At 38.6% G+C, this 12,003-nt stretch overlaps 1 protein-coding gene and 1 long non-coding RNA gene across 2 annotated transcripts in view; both read left to right on the top strand.

The window, feature by feature from the left end:
* The first annotated feature begins 1,103 nt into the window (after positions 1 to 1,103).
* On the top strand, positions 1,104 to 9,360 carry LOC134316695 (uncharacterized). Its single transcript, XM_062997122.1, has 11 exons — positions 1,104 to 1,202; positions 2,434 to 2,626; positions 2,891 to 3,004; positions 3,333 to 3,446; positions 3,805 to 3,918; positions 4,235 to 4,348; positions 4,714 to 4,827; positions 5,157 to 5,270; positions 7,513 to 7,584; positions 7,678 to 7,795; positions 9,350 to 9,360. The coding sequence occupies exons 1-11, from the start codon at positions 1,168 to 1,170 to the stop codon at positions 9,358 to 9,360; spliced, it is 1,113 nt and encodes a 370-aa protein (XP_062853192.1). The 5' UTR covers positions 1,104 to 1,167.
* Positions 9,361 to 10,428: 1,068 nt separating this feature from the next.
* LOC134316171 (uncharacterized) overlaps positions 10,429 to 12,003 on the top strand; it is a 2,493-nt gene continuing 918 nt past the window's right edge. The window contains exons 1-2 of the long non-coding RNA XR_010013056.1: positions 10,429 to 10,760; positions 10,858 to 10,916. This is a non-coding gene — a long non-coding RNA (uncharacterized LOC134316171). The remainder of the gene's footprint in view (positions 10,761 to 10,857; positions 10,917 to 12,003) is intronic.

The raw sequence follows: 12,003 nt of genomic DNA, 5'->3' as shown, positions 1-12,003 counted from the left end.
TGTGTGAGTGTGTGAGTGTGTGTTGTGTGTGTGTGTGTGTGTGTGTGTGAGTGTGTGTGTGTGTGTGTGTGTGTGTGTGTGAGTGTGTGTGTGTGAGTGTGTGTGTGTGTGTGTGTGTGTGTGTGAGTGTGTGTGTGTGTGTGTGTGTGTGTGTGTGAGTGTGTGTGTGTGTGTGTGTGTGAGTGTGTGTGTGTGTGTGTGTGTGTGTGTGTGTGTGTGTGTGTGTGTGTGTGTGTGTGAGTGTGTGTGTGTGTGTGTGTGTGTGAGTGTGTGTGTGTGAGTGTGTGTGTGTGTGTGTGTGTGAGTGAGTGTGTGTGTGTGTGTTCGCAAAGCTATTAATCTGGGGACATTGACCTGTTTACACACCAATAAGGTGGGGACTTGTAACATGGTGGGGACCTAAAATCGAGTCCCCACAAAACTAAGCATTGTAACATGTATATCTGAGTGAGATAGACCCGCCGACCAAATTTCTGAGTAGTCCCCAAAATTGACACATACATGGGAATAGTGTGTGTGAGTGTGTGTGGGATTTTGACTCAGATGTGTACACGCCCCCTCTGGCCAAAGACTGTAAACGAATCTCGCTTACACACTTGATGACGTAGTACAGCAATTCTCAACTCCGATTGGTTGAAACGGCGCAGACGATCCTAAACTCTGATTGGTTGAAGTGGTAGAAATAACCGGGACCTTTAATTAGGTAACCTGTTGCGGCTTTAATCCAGTAAATTAGCACAGCACCCAAAGATAATGTGAGTTAACTTTCTACAGTTGATGAAATGTTATAAATGTTATACCAGTAAAATGTTATTAAATAAACTGTGTTAAAGAAAAAACTCCTTATAGTTCTGTAATCTTAAAAGTATTGTTTTCATAGCAATATTTTAGCTAGTGATAGTTCGGTAGCAATTATTCTACCTTGTTAGCTAGCTCTGACCTGTGAAATACATTGATTCCTTTAAGGTGAACAGAACAAATTATAAACCTAAATAAGACTTAGTCTTGATGAAAGAATGGGTTATTTTATTGCGCTTTTCATCCCTAAATAAGGCCGGGGAGCGTTTACAGTGTCGGACTTCACTAAAGTTTGTACTAGAATATAGAGAACAGCGGATTCATTCAGAGGAAAGTAAAAGAAGACGAATTTACCACAACAAAGGATTTATGTTCGACTTCATCTGGCACGGAAAATTCTACACGTAAGTATGCATTTATAATTCTTTTATTCATGTGTTTGGTCTATATGGTTTCAGGTGTTACGTTTTTAAATGTCCGGAAAGTTCTTTAAATCGCTGCGCTTCTGTAACAGACAGTTTAAGAAGAAATCTGGTGGATTTAAAGGATTTTAAACCTGTAACTCATGTACAGTGTGAGAAATCTAACGTATATATCTCAGTATAGGTGTTTACAGCGCGATGTTTACAGGCGATTCACCGAATCTCTGTTTTTATTTAAAAAAATGATTTGGTTAGCCTTTATTATGTGACTTTTTAGTCTTGTTGAGTATTTTTGTATAGCTGTGTATATGTGTATAGCTTTTATCTGACTCCTGATTTTGTTGGGCATGTTAGTGCACCAGAGCATCCTTACCTTTCACTGTATCAGGAACACCTGCACATTCACATGTAATGTATAGACAAACGTATTGGGACACCCTTTCTAATGTGAAAGTCATGTGTTTAAGACACAACAACTGCTAACAGGTGTATTAAATTATTATATAATGAAAATTTGGTTTTTAAATTTCCAGCAACAGTTTAGGGAAGGTCATTTCATGTTCCAGCATGACTGTATATGCAGCCCCTGTCCACAGAGAAGTCCTCTGACCTCAGCCCCACTGAACAGCTTTGGTATGAACTGGAGCATCAGTTGAGGCTTTCTTGACCAACATCAGTGCTCTTTTGACTGAATAGGCACAAATTCCCATAGACATATTTTGAACTGTGGTTCTTAGAAAAGTGGTGGCTGCTATATCTAAAAGGCTCACAGATATAGGTCACTGTCTGTTTTAATTTTATTTTTATGGAATGTCCAACCAACTCATGGTCAGGTGTACAAATACTTTTCGCTTTATAGTTTGGTATTAGTCATGTGGCAACAGCCCTCTATAAAAGTGATTCAGCAGTTGAAACATGAAACATACCTACATAGCTTTAGTACCATTATGATTCTCTAATTCTGTTTGCCATGCATGTCCTGAGTTGTGTTATACAGCAGATTTACACTGTGCTTTGTAGTTATTCTTTAGTTTACTTGTTTCTATTTAACAAACTATTGTTGTCCTTAACTAAATGCATGATCATCTTTAGTAATTCTGTATAGTTTAGGAGAATTTATATAATGTTTATTTTTATTCTTAATTACTTCTTAATTGTACAACAAAAATATAATTTTCTGTCACTTAATAACTGTCTGTTTGTTCAACTTCAGTATTGATGCTGCAAGGGATGATGGCACTCTTGGCAGACTGGTTAACGATGACCACATTAACCCCAACTGCAAAATGAGGAGAATCATTGTGGAAGGAAGACCCCATTTGTGCCTTTTTGCTTTACGAGACACACCACCCGGAGAGGAGATCTCATATAATTATGGAGATGCTGATTGTCCCTGGAGGAGTAAAGTAAGGGTGTTACTTCTTGTAACAATAGTGAATATTTAGATGTAAAATGGTGAATGTAGTTTTACCACATCACTTACGTCATGTAAATTGAACGTTGGGATTATTAAACAATATACTGAGTTTATGTACGGTAGACTGTCTTGGGATAATCATAGCAGTGTCAGTTATTTACTACATGGCACTGCATGGCACATACATGATGTTTTACTACCAGGTTTTCCCTTATTCTTTTAAGTTTATTAGTGACTGTTTTGCTTATTTCAGGTGACAAAAAGTGGCGTGGAAGTCGACACTAAGTGTCTGGAGCCAGAACGTGCATCTGAGGATAATCCCCATAGCACCCAGCACATACAGGATGAGCCAACTTTCTCCACAAAGGTACCAACAGGCTTTTTTAATGTATTTTTAACATGGTAAACGTCAGGTCCCCACAATGTGGTATGAATGTTACCAGTGTTTGCAGAGGAGTGATTGTAACTCATGAGTCAAGTGGTGAGTCCCCACATTGTTTTAACCTGAAAACTTTACACTAAGTCCCCACAAGATGCTTACTTTAAATATTAGGGGTTTTATTCTAAAACACTTTTCTTTTTTAATGTGTATGAACATAAAATTCATCCTACAGTTATAAATTATCCAGCTTAGTGTTACTATGCCAACATACTTTTACTTTTAAGTTTATTAGTGACTGTTTTGCTTATTTCAGGTGACAAAAAGTGGCGTGGAAGTCGACACTAAGTGTCTGGAGCCAGAACGTGCATCTGAGGATAATCCCCATTGCACCCAGCACATACAGGATGAGCCAACTTTCTCCACAAAGGTACCAACATGCTTTTTTAATGTATTTTTAACATAGTAAACGTCAGGTCCCCACAATGTGGTATAAATTTCACCAGTGTTTGCACAGGAGTGATTGTAACTCAAGTGGCGAGTCCCCACATTGTTTTAACCTGAAAACTTTACACTAAGTCCCCACATTGTTTTAACCTGAAAACTTTACACTAAGTCCCCACAAGATGCTTACTTTAAATTTTAGGGTTTTTATTCTAAAACACGTTTCTTTTTTATTGCGTATGAACCTAAAATGCTTTCTACAGTTATAAATTATCCAGCTTAGTGTTACTATGCCAACATACTTTTACTTTTAAGTTTATTAGTGACTGTTTTGCTTATTTCAGGTGACAAAAAGTGGCGTGGAAGTCGACACTAAGTGTCTGGAGCCAGAACGTGCGTCTGAGGATAATCCCCATTGCACCCAGCACATACAGGATGAGCCAACTTTCTCCACAAAGGTACCAACATGCTTTTTTAATGTATTTTTAACATAGTAAACGTCAGGTCCCCACAATGTGGTATAAATTTCACCAGTGTTTGCACAGGAGTGATTGTAACTGGTGAGTCCCCACATTGTTTTAACCTGAAAACTTTACACTAAGTCCCCACAAGATGCTTACTTTAAATTTTAGGGTTTTTATTCTAAAACACTTTTCTTTTTTATTGTGTATGAACCTAAAATGCTTTCTACAGTTATAAATTATCCAGCTTAGTGTTACTATGCCAACATACTTTTACTTTTAAGTTTATTAGTGACTGTTTTGCTTATTTCAGGTGACAAAAAGTGGCGTGGAAGTCGACACTAAGTGTCTGGAGCCAGAACGTGCGTCTGAGGATAATCCCCATTGCACCCAGCACATACAGGATGAGCCAACTTTCTCCACAAAGGTACCAACATGCTTTTTACATGTATTTTTAACATAGTAAACGTCAGGTCCCCACAATGTGGTATAAATTTCACCAGTGTTTGCACAGGAGTGATTGTAACTCATGAGTCAAGTGGCGAGTCCCCACATTGTTTTAACCTGAAAACTTTACACTAAGTCCCCACATTGTTTTAACCTGAAAACTTTACACTAAGTCCCCACAAGATGCTTACTTTAAATTTTAGGGTTTTTATTCTAAAACACTTTTCTTTTTTATTGTGTATGAACCTAAAATGCTTTCTACAGTTATAAATTATCCAGCTTAGTGTTACTATGCCAACATACTTTTACTTTTAAGTTTATTAGTGACTGTTTTGCTTATTTCAGGTGACAAAAAGTGGCGTGGAAGTCGACACTAAGTGTCTGGAGCCAGAACGTGCGTCTGAGGATAATCCCCATTGCACCCAGCACATACAGGATGAGCCAACTTTCTCCAAAAAGGTACCAACATGCTTTTTTACATGTATTTTTAACATAGTAAACGTCAGGTCCCCACAATGTGGTATAAATTTCACCAGTGTTTGCACAGGAGTGATTGTAACTCATGAGTCAAGTGGCGAGTCCCCACATTGTTTTAACCTGAAAACTTTACACTAAGTCCCCACAAGATGCTTACTTTAAATATTAGGGGTTTTATTCTAAAACAATTTTCTTTTTTATTGTGTATGAACTTAAAATGCTTTCTACAGTTATAAATTATCCAGCTTAGTGTTACTATGCCAACATACTTTTACTTTTAAGTTTATTAGTGACTGTTTTGCTTATTTCAGGTGACAAAAAGTGGCGTGGAAGTCGACACTAAGTGTCTGGAGCCAGAACGTGCGTCTGAGGATAATCCCCATTGCACCCAGCACATACAGGATGAGCCAACTTTCTCCAAAAAGGTACCAACATGCTTTTTACATGTATTTTTTAACATGGTAAACGTCAGGTCCCCACAATGTGGTATGAATGTTACCAGTGTTTGCACATTTTCACATGACTGTATGTATGTGTGTGTATATATAAATTGCAGTCCAACACCATTAACCTGACAAATCAATGTTTTTAGTAGAAATGCTATTTCTACATAGCAAATAATTTACTTGAAAGTGTAGTAGAGTAATGAAACCAAAACAAACCCAACAATTAGGCTCATTCTGAGTAATCAAAGCATTGATTGAAAGGGGGTTGTTCAAAATAATAGCAGTGAGGAGTTCAATTGGTGAAGTCATTCATTCTGCAGAAGATCGGGTGTCAATTTTGGCCCTTATTTAAGGTAGGAGGGGGGCAAATGTTGCAGATGTTGGTCATAGCGCATTTCCTTCTGAAATACTGGGTAAAATGGGTTGTTCCACACATTGTTCTGATGAACAGCGTACTTTGATTAAAAAGTTGATTGTAGAGGGAAAAAACATACAGAGAAGTGCAGCAAATTATCGGCTGCTCAGCTAAAATGATCTCAAATGCCTTGAAGTGAAAACCAAAACCTGAAAGATGCAGAAGGAAGCGTGGAACTACTGTTAGAATGGATTGAAGAATAGCCAGAATGGCAAATACTCAGCCAATGATCACCTCCAGAAAGATCAAGGGAAATCTGTTACCAGTGAGTACAGATAAGCGAAGCCAATTTACCAGCAAGAACAGTGCATTTGCATTTATGGAAATAAAAGTTATTATAATGATTTTGTGCTTTATTCACTTTTTTAAAATCACTGCTATTTTTTTGAACACCACTGTACATAAGTCATGTGAAAAAGTTAGGACACCTCGTAACAACTTTTGTCTTTTTGACATATTTAAACAAATGGACCTTTGAGCTTCATTTGAACAGTATTGAGAGATGGAGCTTATTTTGTAAAATGTAATGAACAAAAATGAAAATTGATTGTGAGGAAAAAGTTAAGACACACTATGTTGTAATAGCTGGTATTTCCTCTGGAAATAATCTCAATTAGATGTTTCCTATAACCATCTACCGTCTCTGACATCGACTGGGAGGAAGTTTTTCCCTCCATGCAGAATTTCTTCAGCTGTGTGAGGTTTGAGGTTTTTTTTGCATGCACAGCTGATTTCAAGTCATTTAAATTTTTGGCATTTAGCAGATGCTCTTATCCAGAGCGACTTACAGAAGTGTTTCCATAGTAAACATTACCTTACTCTAGTTTAAGTAAAACAACAGTACAACAACACATCTGCTAAAGCCCTGTTAAAACCAAAATATTTTTTTTAAGAAATGAATGAGAGCGTTGGTAAGTAAGTACAAGTCAGATTAAGAGTTTAGTAAAGATGTGATGACGGTTTTTAATCATTTTTTAAAGACAGCAAGAGACTCAGATGTTCGGACAGATAGAGGAAGTTCATTCCACCACTTGGGTGACAGTACAGAGAAGAGCCTTGATGCTCGTCTTCCTCTAGTCCTGGGTGGAGGATCAAGTGAGACCAGTGGCTCAGAGAATGCGCAGTACAGAGCCGGGTTTGATTAGACCATCCCACAGCATCTCAATAGGATTAAGATCCGGGCTTTGTTCTTCACTTGTAAATGAGGTTTTGAGATCGTTTTAAATCCCTTCCCAGACTCCTATGCATCTACAACCTTCTTTCTGGAGGCCTCAGAGAGCTCTTTAGATCGCACCATGGTGATAACACTCGCTTCAACAATCAAGAGCAAACCAAGCTAATGTCTGAAGTTTAAATAATACTTCAATGTCCTCTAATGATGGTCTAATCATTACAGCGGATGTGGTGCACCGGATTTTTGTTTATTACATTTTGCAAGTTGTGTTTAAAAGTCATTTTTTTCAGTTTTTTGTTTAATTATATAAGCTCCATCTCGCATTACTGTTCAAAAAAGTCAGTCAATGTATTTTATTTGCATTTTCCATGCTGTCCCAACTTTTTCTGATTTGGGGTTGTAGGTCACATTAAATGAGAGTTCTGAAATGATGGTCTAATATTTTTACATCCCAAAAACTTGCCATTATATGTATGTTTGTAGATGCTTTCCACTGTATGTCCCATAATTGCTTGGTTGGCCCAATAAGCCTACAAGCCTACTTTTTTCACTAGTGGATTTAAAATATGAAATATTTTGAAGTTCATATCTTCATTATTGCATTTGGTTTTTTTTTATCTGGGACTCAACAGGTGCCAGATGAAATCTTTGCTGGTGACCAGTATGATATGCATGAATCACAAGTGGAAATGAGCACTTTTCAGGTTAGATCAATTGTCATTTTTCTGATTATAAATTTACTGTAGTGATCCTTTACATTCAAGTGTTTACATTTAAAATATTTTTGTCTTTTATAGCTTGATAAGGTACGCAGCCTTGATGTCTGCGCCATCAGTAGTGTGGAATGCAGTGAAGACGAAGTTCCTGAGTCTTCATGTAGTATGAGGGGATCCAAAGGCAATCAGATCTCCTTAGGTGTGATAGTGCTGCAGGACGTGCAAACATGTAAATGTTTTCAGATGGAATTGTACACGCTTCTCTTTTTTCCACAAGAAGATCCATATTTTTCTGCATCATGGGTGTTAAAAATTTCGTCCTCGCTTTCCACGTATTTCCTTGATGTCTGCTCCATCAGTATGTTCCCGAGTCTTCATATAGTAGCTCAGATGAAAGTGCCTGCAGTCACACTAGCTCTGAGGTTAAAGGAACAGCCAAGACAATGGTGAAAGGATGTCCTTCACTCAGTCCTGTGGATGGTCAGTACTGTGCTGTGGATGCCAATGAATCTGAAGCTGTACCTGACCAGTCAAGCTCAGTTTTGGTCAAAGGAGTTTCACGGTCAACCAGTGAAGTAGGAGTGTATGACAAGAAACTGTACTGTTTGTTTTGCAGCAAACCACTATCAAAAATGGCAAGACATTTAGAGCAGGTTCATAGCAACGAGTCTGAAGTTGCAAAAGCTTTGAGTTTTCCAAAAGGTTCAACAGAAAGAAAAATCTTGCAAGAGCACCTTAGGAATAAAGGGAATTTTGCACATAATGCTGAGGTTGTACAGTCTGGAAAAGGTGACCTTGTATCTTGTAAGAAGCCCCAAAAAGATTGTGATTCCAATGATTTTATACATTGCTGCAAATGTCAAGCACTTTTTGCTATAAAGTTTCTCTGGTGTCATCTAAAACTTTGTAAGCTGGGCAAAAATGATCATTTTAATCCCGAACCAGGAAAGAACAGGGTGTTTTCACAAAGTGCATATATGGGACCTACACCTCCTGGAATATGACCTATGACAAGGTGGCAGTTGCCATCAAGTCAGACTTGTACATTACAATATTAGGAGAGCATTTTTACAAATCTGAGTGGGCTCAGATATTGGCAAACATGAATATATTTGACAGAAAATAAGAGAAGTTGAAAGATTGTTAATTGCAGCAAGAGAAGTTACTCTTTTGTGTAAAATTGAGGATTTTGTTGACCCAGCTAACTTTATGCATGTCATCACTGCTGTCAGAAAAGCCAGTGGTTATGATGAAGAAAAGTACACATTTCAACGACCATCCTTTGCACTGAAGCTGGGTCATAGCTTACAGAAGATTGTTTCTTTAGTCTCGTTTCAAGCGATGATGGATCGGGACAGTGTAAAAGAAGAAGATTGTTAATTTTAGCAATTAACTACAACCTCAGCATTATGTGCAAAATTCCCTTTATTCCTAAGGTGCTCTTGCAAGATTTTTCTTTCTGTTGAACCTTTTGGAAAACTCAAAGCTTTTGCAACTTCAGACTCGTTGCTATGAACCTGCTCTAAATGTCTTGCCATTTTTGATAGTGGTTTGCTGCAAAACAAACAGTACAGTTTCTTGTCATACACTCCTACTTCACTGGTTGACCGTGAAACTCCTTTGACCAAAATCAAGCTTGACTGGTCAGGTACAGCTTCAGATTCATTGGCATCCACAGCACAGGACTGACCATCCACAGGACTGAGTGAAGGACATCCTTTCACCATTGTCTTGGCTGTTCCTTTAACCTCAGAGCTAGTATGACTGCAGGCACTTTCATCTGAGCTACTATATGAAGACTCGGGAACATACTGATGGAGCAGACATCAAGGCTGCGTACCTTATCAAGAAGATTGCTTCTTTAGTCTAATTTCAAGCAATGATGGATCGGGACAGTGAAAAAGTGCAGAACTTTTCAGATATGTATGTGGCAAGATGGAGTGAAATGATATCATCACATGCTTTCCGGACACAGAGAGAAGTTAAGTGGAATGCACCACTTGTTCTACCTTTTACTAAAGATGTAAAAATACTACACTTGTATCTTGATCACAAGCAAGAAGAATACTTTTACCAACTATCAGTTGATGCTTCCTCCAAGAACTGGACACTTCTTGCAAAAATTACCCTGGCTCGGACCGTCCTTGTCAATCGCAGAAGATAGGGTGAGGTTTCAAAAATGCCTTTAGCAGCTCCGATGAAAGTGCCTGCAGTCATACTAGCTCTGAGGTTGAAGGAACAGCCAAGACAATGGTGAAAGGATGTCCTTCACTCAGTCTTATGGATGGTCAGTCTTGTGCTGTGGATTCCAATGAAGCTGTACCTGACCAGTCAGGCTCAGTTTTGTTCAAAGGAGTTTCACGGTCAACCAGTGAAGTAGGAGTGTATGACAAGAAACTGTACTGTTTGTTTTGCAGCAAACCACTATCAAAAATGGCAAGACATTTAGAGCAGGTTCATAGCAACGAGTCTGAAGTTGCAAAAGCTTTGAGTTTTCCAAAAGGTTCAACAGAAAGAAAAATCTTGCTAGAGCACCTTAGCAATAGAAAAGAGTAAAGGACATCCTTTCACCATTGTCTAGGCTGTTCCTTTAACAAAAATGCCTTAAGCATCATTTACCAACAGAAACTCAGATGACTTGCATGTAGATGATGCTCTTGCACTTTCAGAGCTTGAAAAGAAACTGCCATTATTTTACTCGACTGGAAGTACGTGGAAAGCGAGGACAAAATGTTCCAGTTCTTTTAACACCCATGATGCAGAAAAATATGGATCTTCTTGTGGAAAAAAGAGAAGCGTGTACAATTCCATCTGAAAACATTTACATGTTTGCACGTCCTGCAGCACTATCACAATAAAGTAGATCCGATTGCCTTTGTGAATTTGCAACAGAATGTGGAGCAAAGAATCCAAAGGCACTTTCATCGACAAAACTTCACAAAAACATAGAAACACTGTTCAAGTTCTGAACCTCAATTATACAGAATTGGATCAGCTGGCTGACTTTTTAGGGTATGATGTTAGGGTACATAGACAATATTACCGACTTCCTGAGGGCACTCTCCAGCTGGCTAAGATGAGCGAGATTTTGATGGCATTAGAGACTGAAAGACTTGGGGAGTTCAGTGGAAAAAACCTGGATGAAATTGACATTGACTCAAATGGTAAGTTGAGTAAAGTTCCTGTATTACTTGTAGGCAACTAGAATTGTAATGAATGATGAATGTATATGTTTACAGTTATTCTCTGTTGTTTTAACAGAAGCAGTACTTGTTCAGATTTGTCAAAGGATTTGTCCGGAACAGAGAGTGAATCTGATGGTGAGCTTTACTACTTAATGTTACATACCTAATGGGCACGGAGGCTAAGTGGGTAGCACTGTCGCCTCACAGCAAGAAGGTCCTGGGTTCGATCCCCAGGTTGGGCCGGTCCAAGTTCTTTCTGTGTGGAGTTTGCATGTTCTCCCCGTGTCTGTGTGGGTTTCCTCCGGGTGCTCTGGTTTCCTCCCACAGTCCAAAGACATACAAGTGAGGTGAATTGGAGACACTGAATTGTCCATGTGTTCGATATAACCTTGTGAACTGATGAATCTTGTGTAATGAGTAACTACCGTTCCTGTCATGAATGTAACCAAAGTGTAAAACATGACGTTATAATTTTAATACACAAACAAACCTAATGAGTCTTTGCAAAGTACTTACCCCCAGCTGTCAGTTTCCATTGTGACTGACAGTTTCAACTTTTACATTGATGTAAGATTGATTGTGTAGTTAACATACAAATTTATCAGTAGACCTTTTAGATGGAAACATAATTATGATACAAAAAGCATATTAAAACACACAAATGTCATTTCCAAAACCATGCTCCACATTCTGTTGCAAATTTCCCCTAGGTGTGATAGTGCTGCAGGACGTGCAAACATGTAAATGTTTTTGGATGGAATTGTACACTTTTCTTTTTTTTTTTCCACAAGAATATCTATATTTGGCTGCACCATAAAAGAACTGGAACCTTTAGTCCTTGCTTTTCATGTATTTCTAGTAGAGTAAAATTATGGCAGAGTTTAATAAATGGAGAAAAATGTTTAAGATTTCTCATGCATTTATTGGTGGGTGTACATTTGCACCTAATGTACCAACTTTGCCAACCTTCTCCTTTGTAGTCCAAAATCGCACCACAGCAACCATTTATTAATACTCTAGTAACCCTCTGAAACAACACTGGACCAGTTAATTACAACCTAGCACCTGGGCGACACGGTGGCTAAGTGGGTAGCACTGTCGCCTCACAGCAAGAAGGTCCTGGGTTCGGTCCCCAGGTGGGGCCGGTCCGGGTCCTTTCTGTGTGGAGTTTGCATGTTCTCCCCGTGCCTGCGTGGGTTTCCTCCGGGTGCTCCGGTTTCCT

Source organism: Trichomycterus rosablanca, chromosome 6 (genome assembly GCF_030014385.1).
Source record: "Trichomycterus rosablanca isolate fTriRos1 chromosome 6, fTriRos1.hap1, whole genome shotgun sequence".
NCBI lineage: Eukaryota > Metazoa > Chordata > Actinopteri > Siluriformes > Trichomycteridae > Trichomycterus > Trichomycterus rosablanca.
This window is presented reverse-complemented; position numbering and strand designations above follow the sequence as displayed.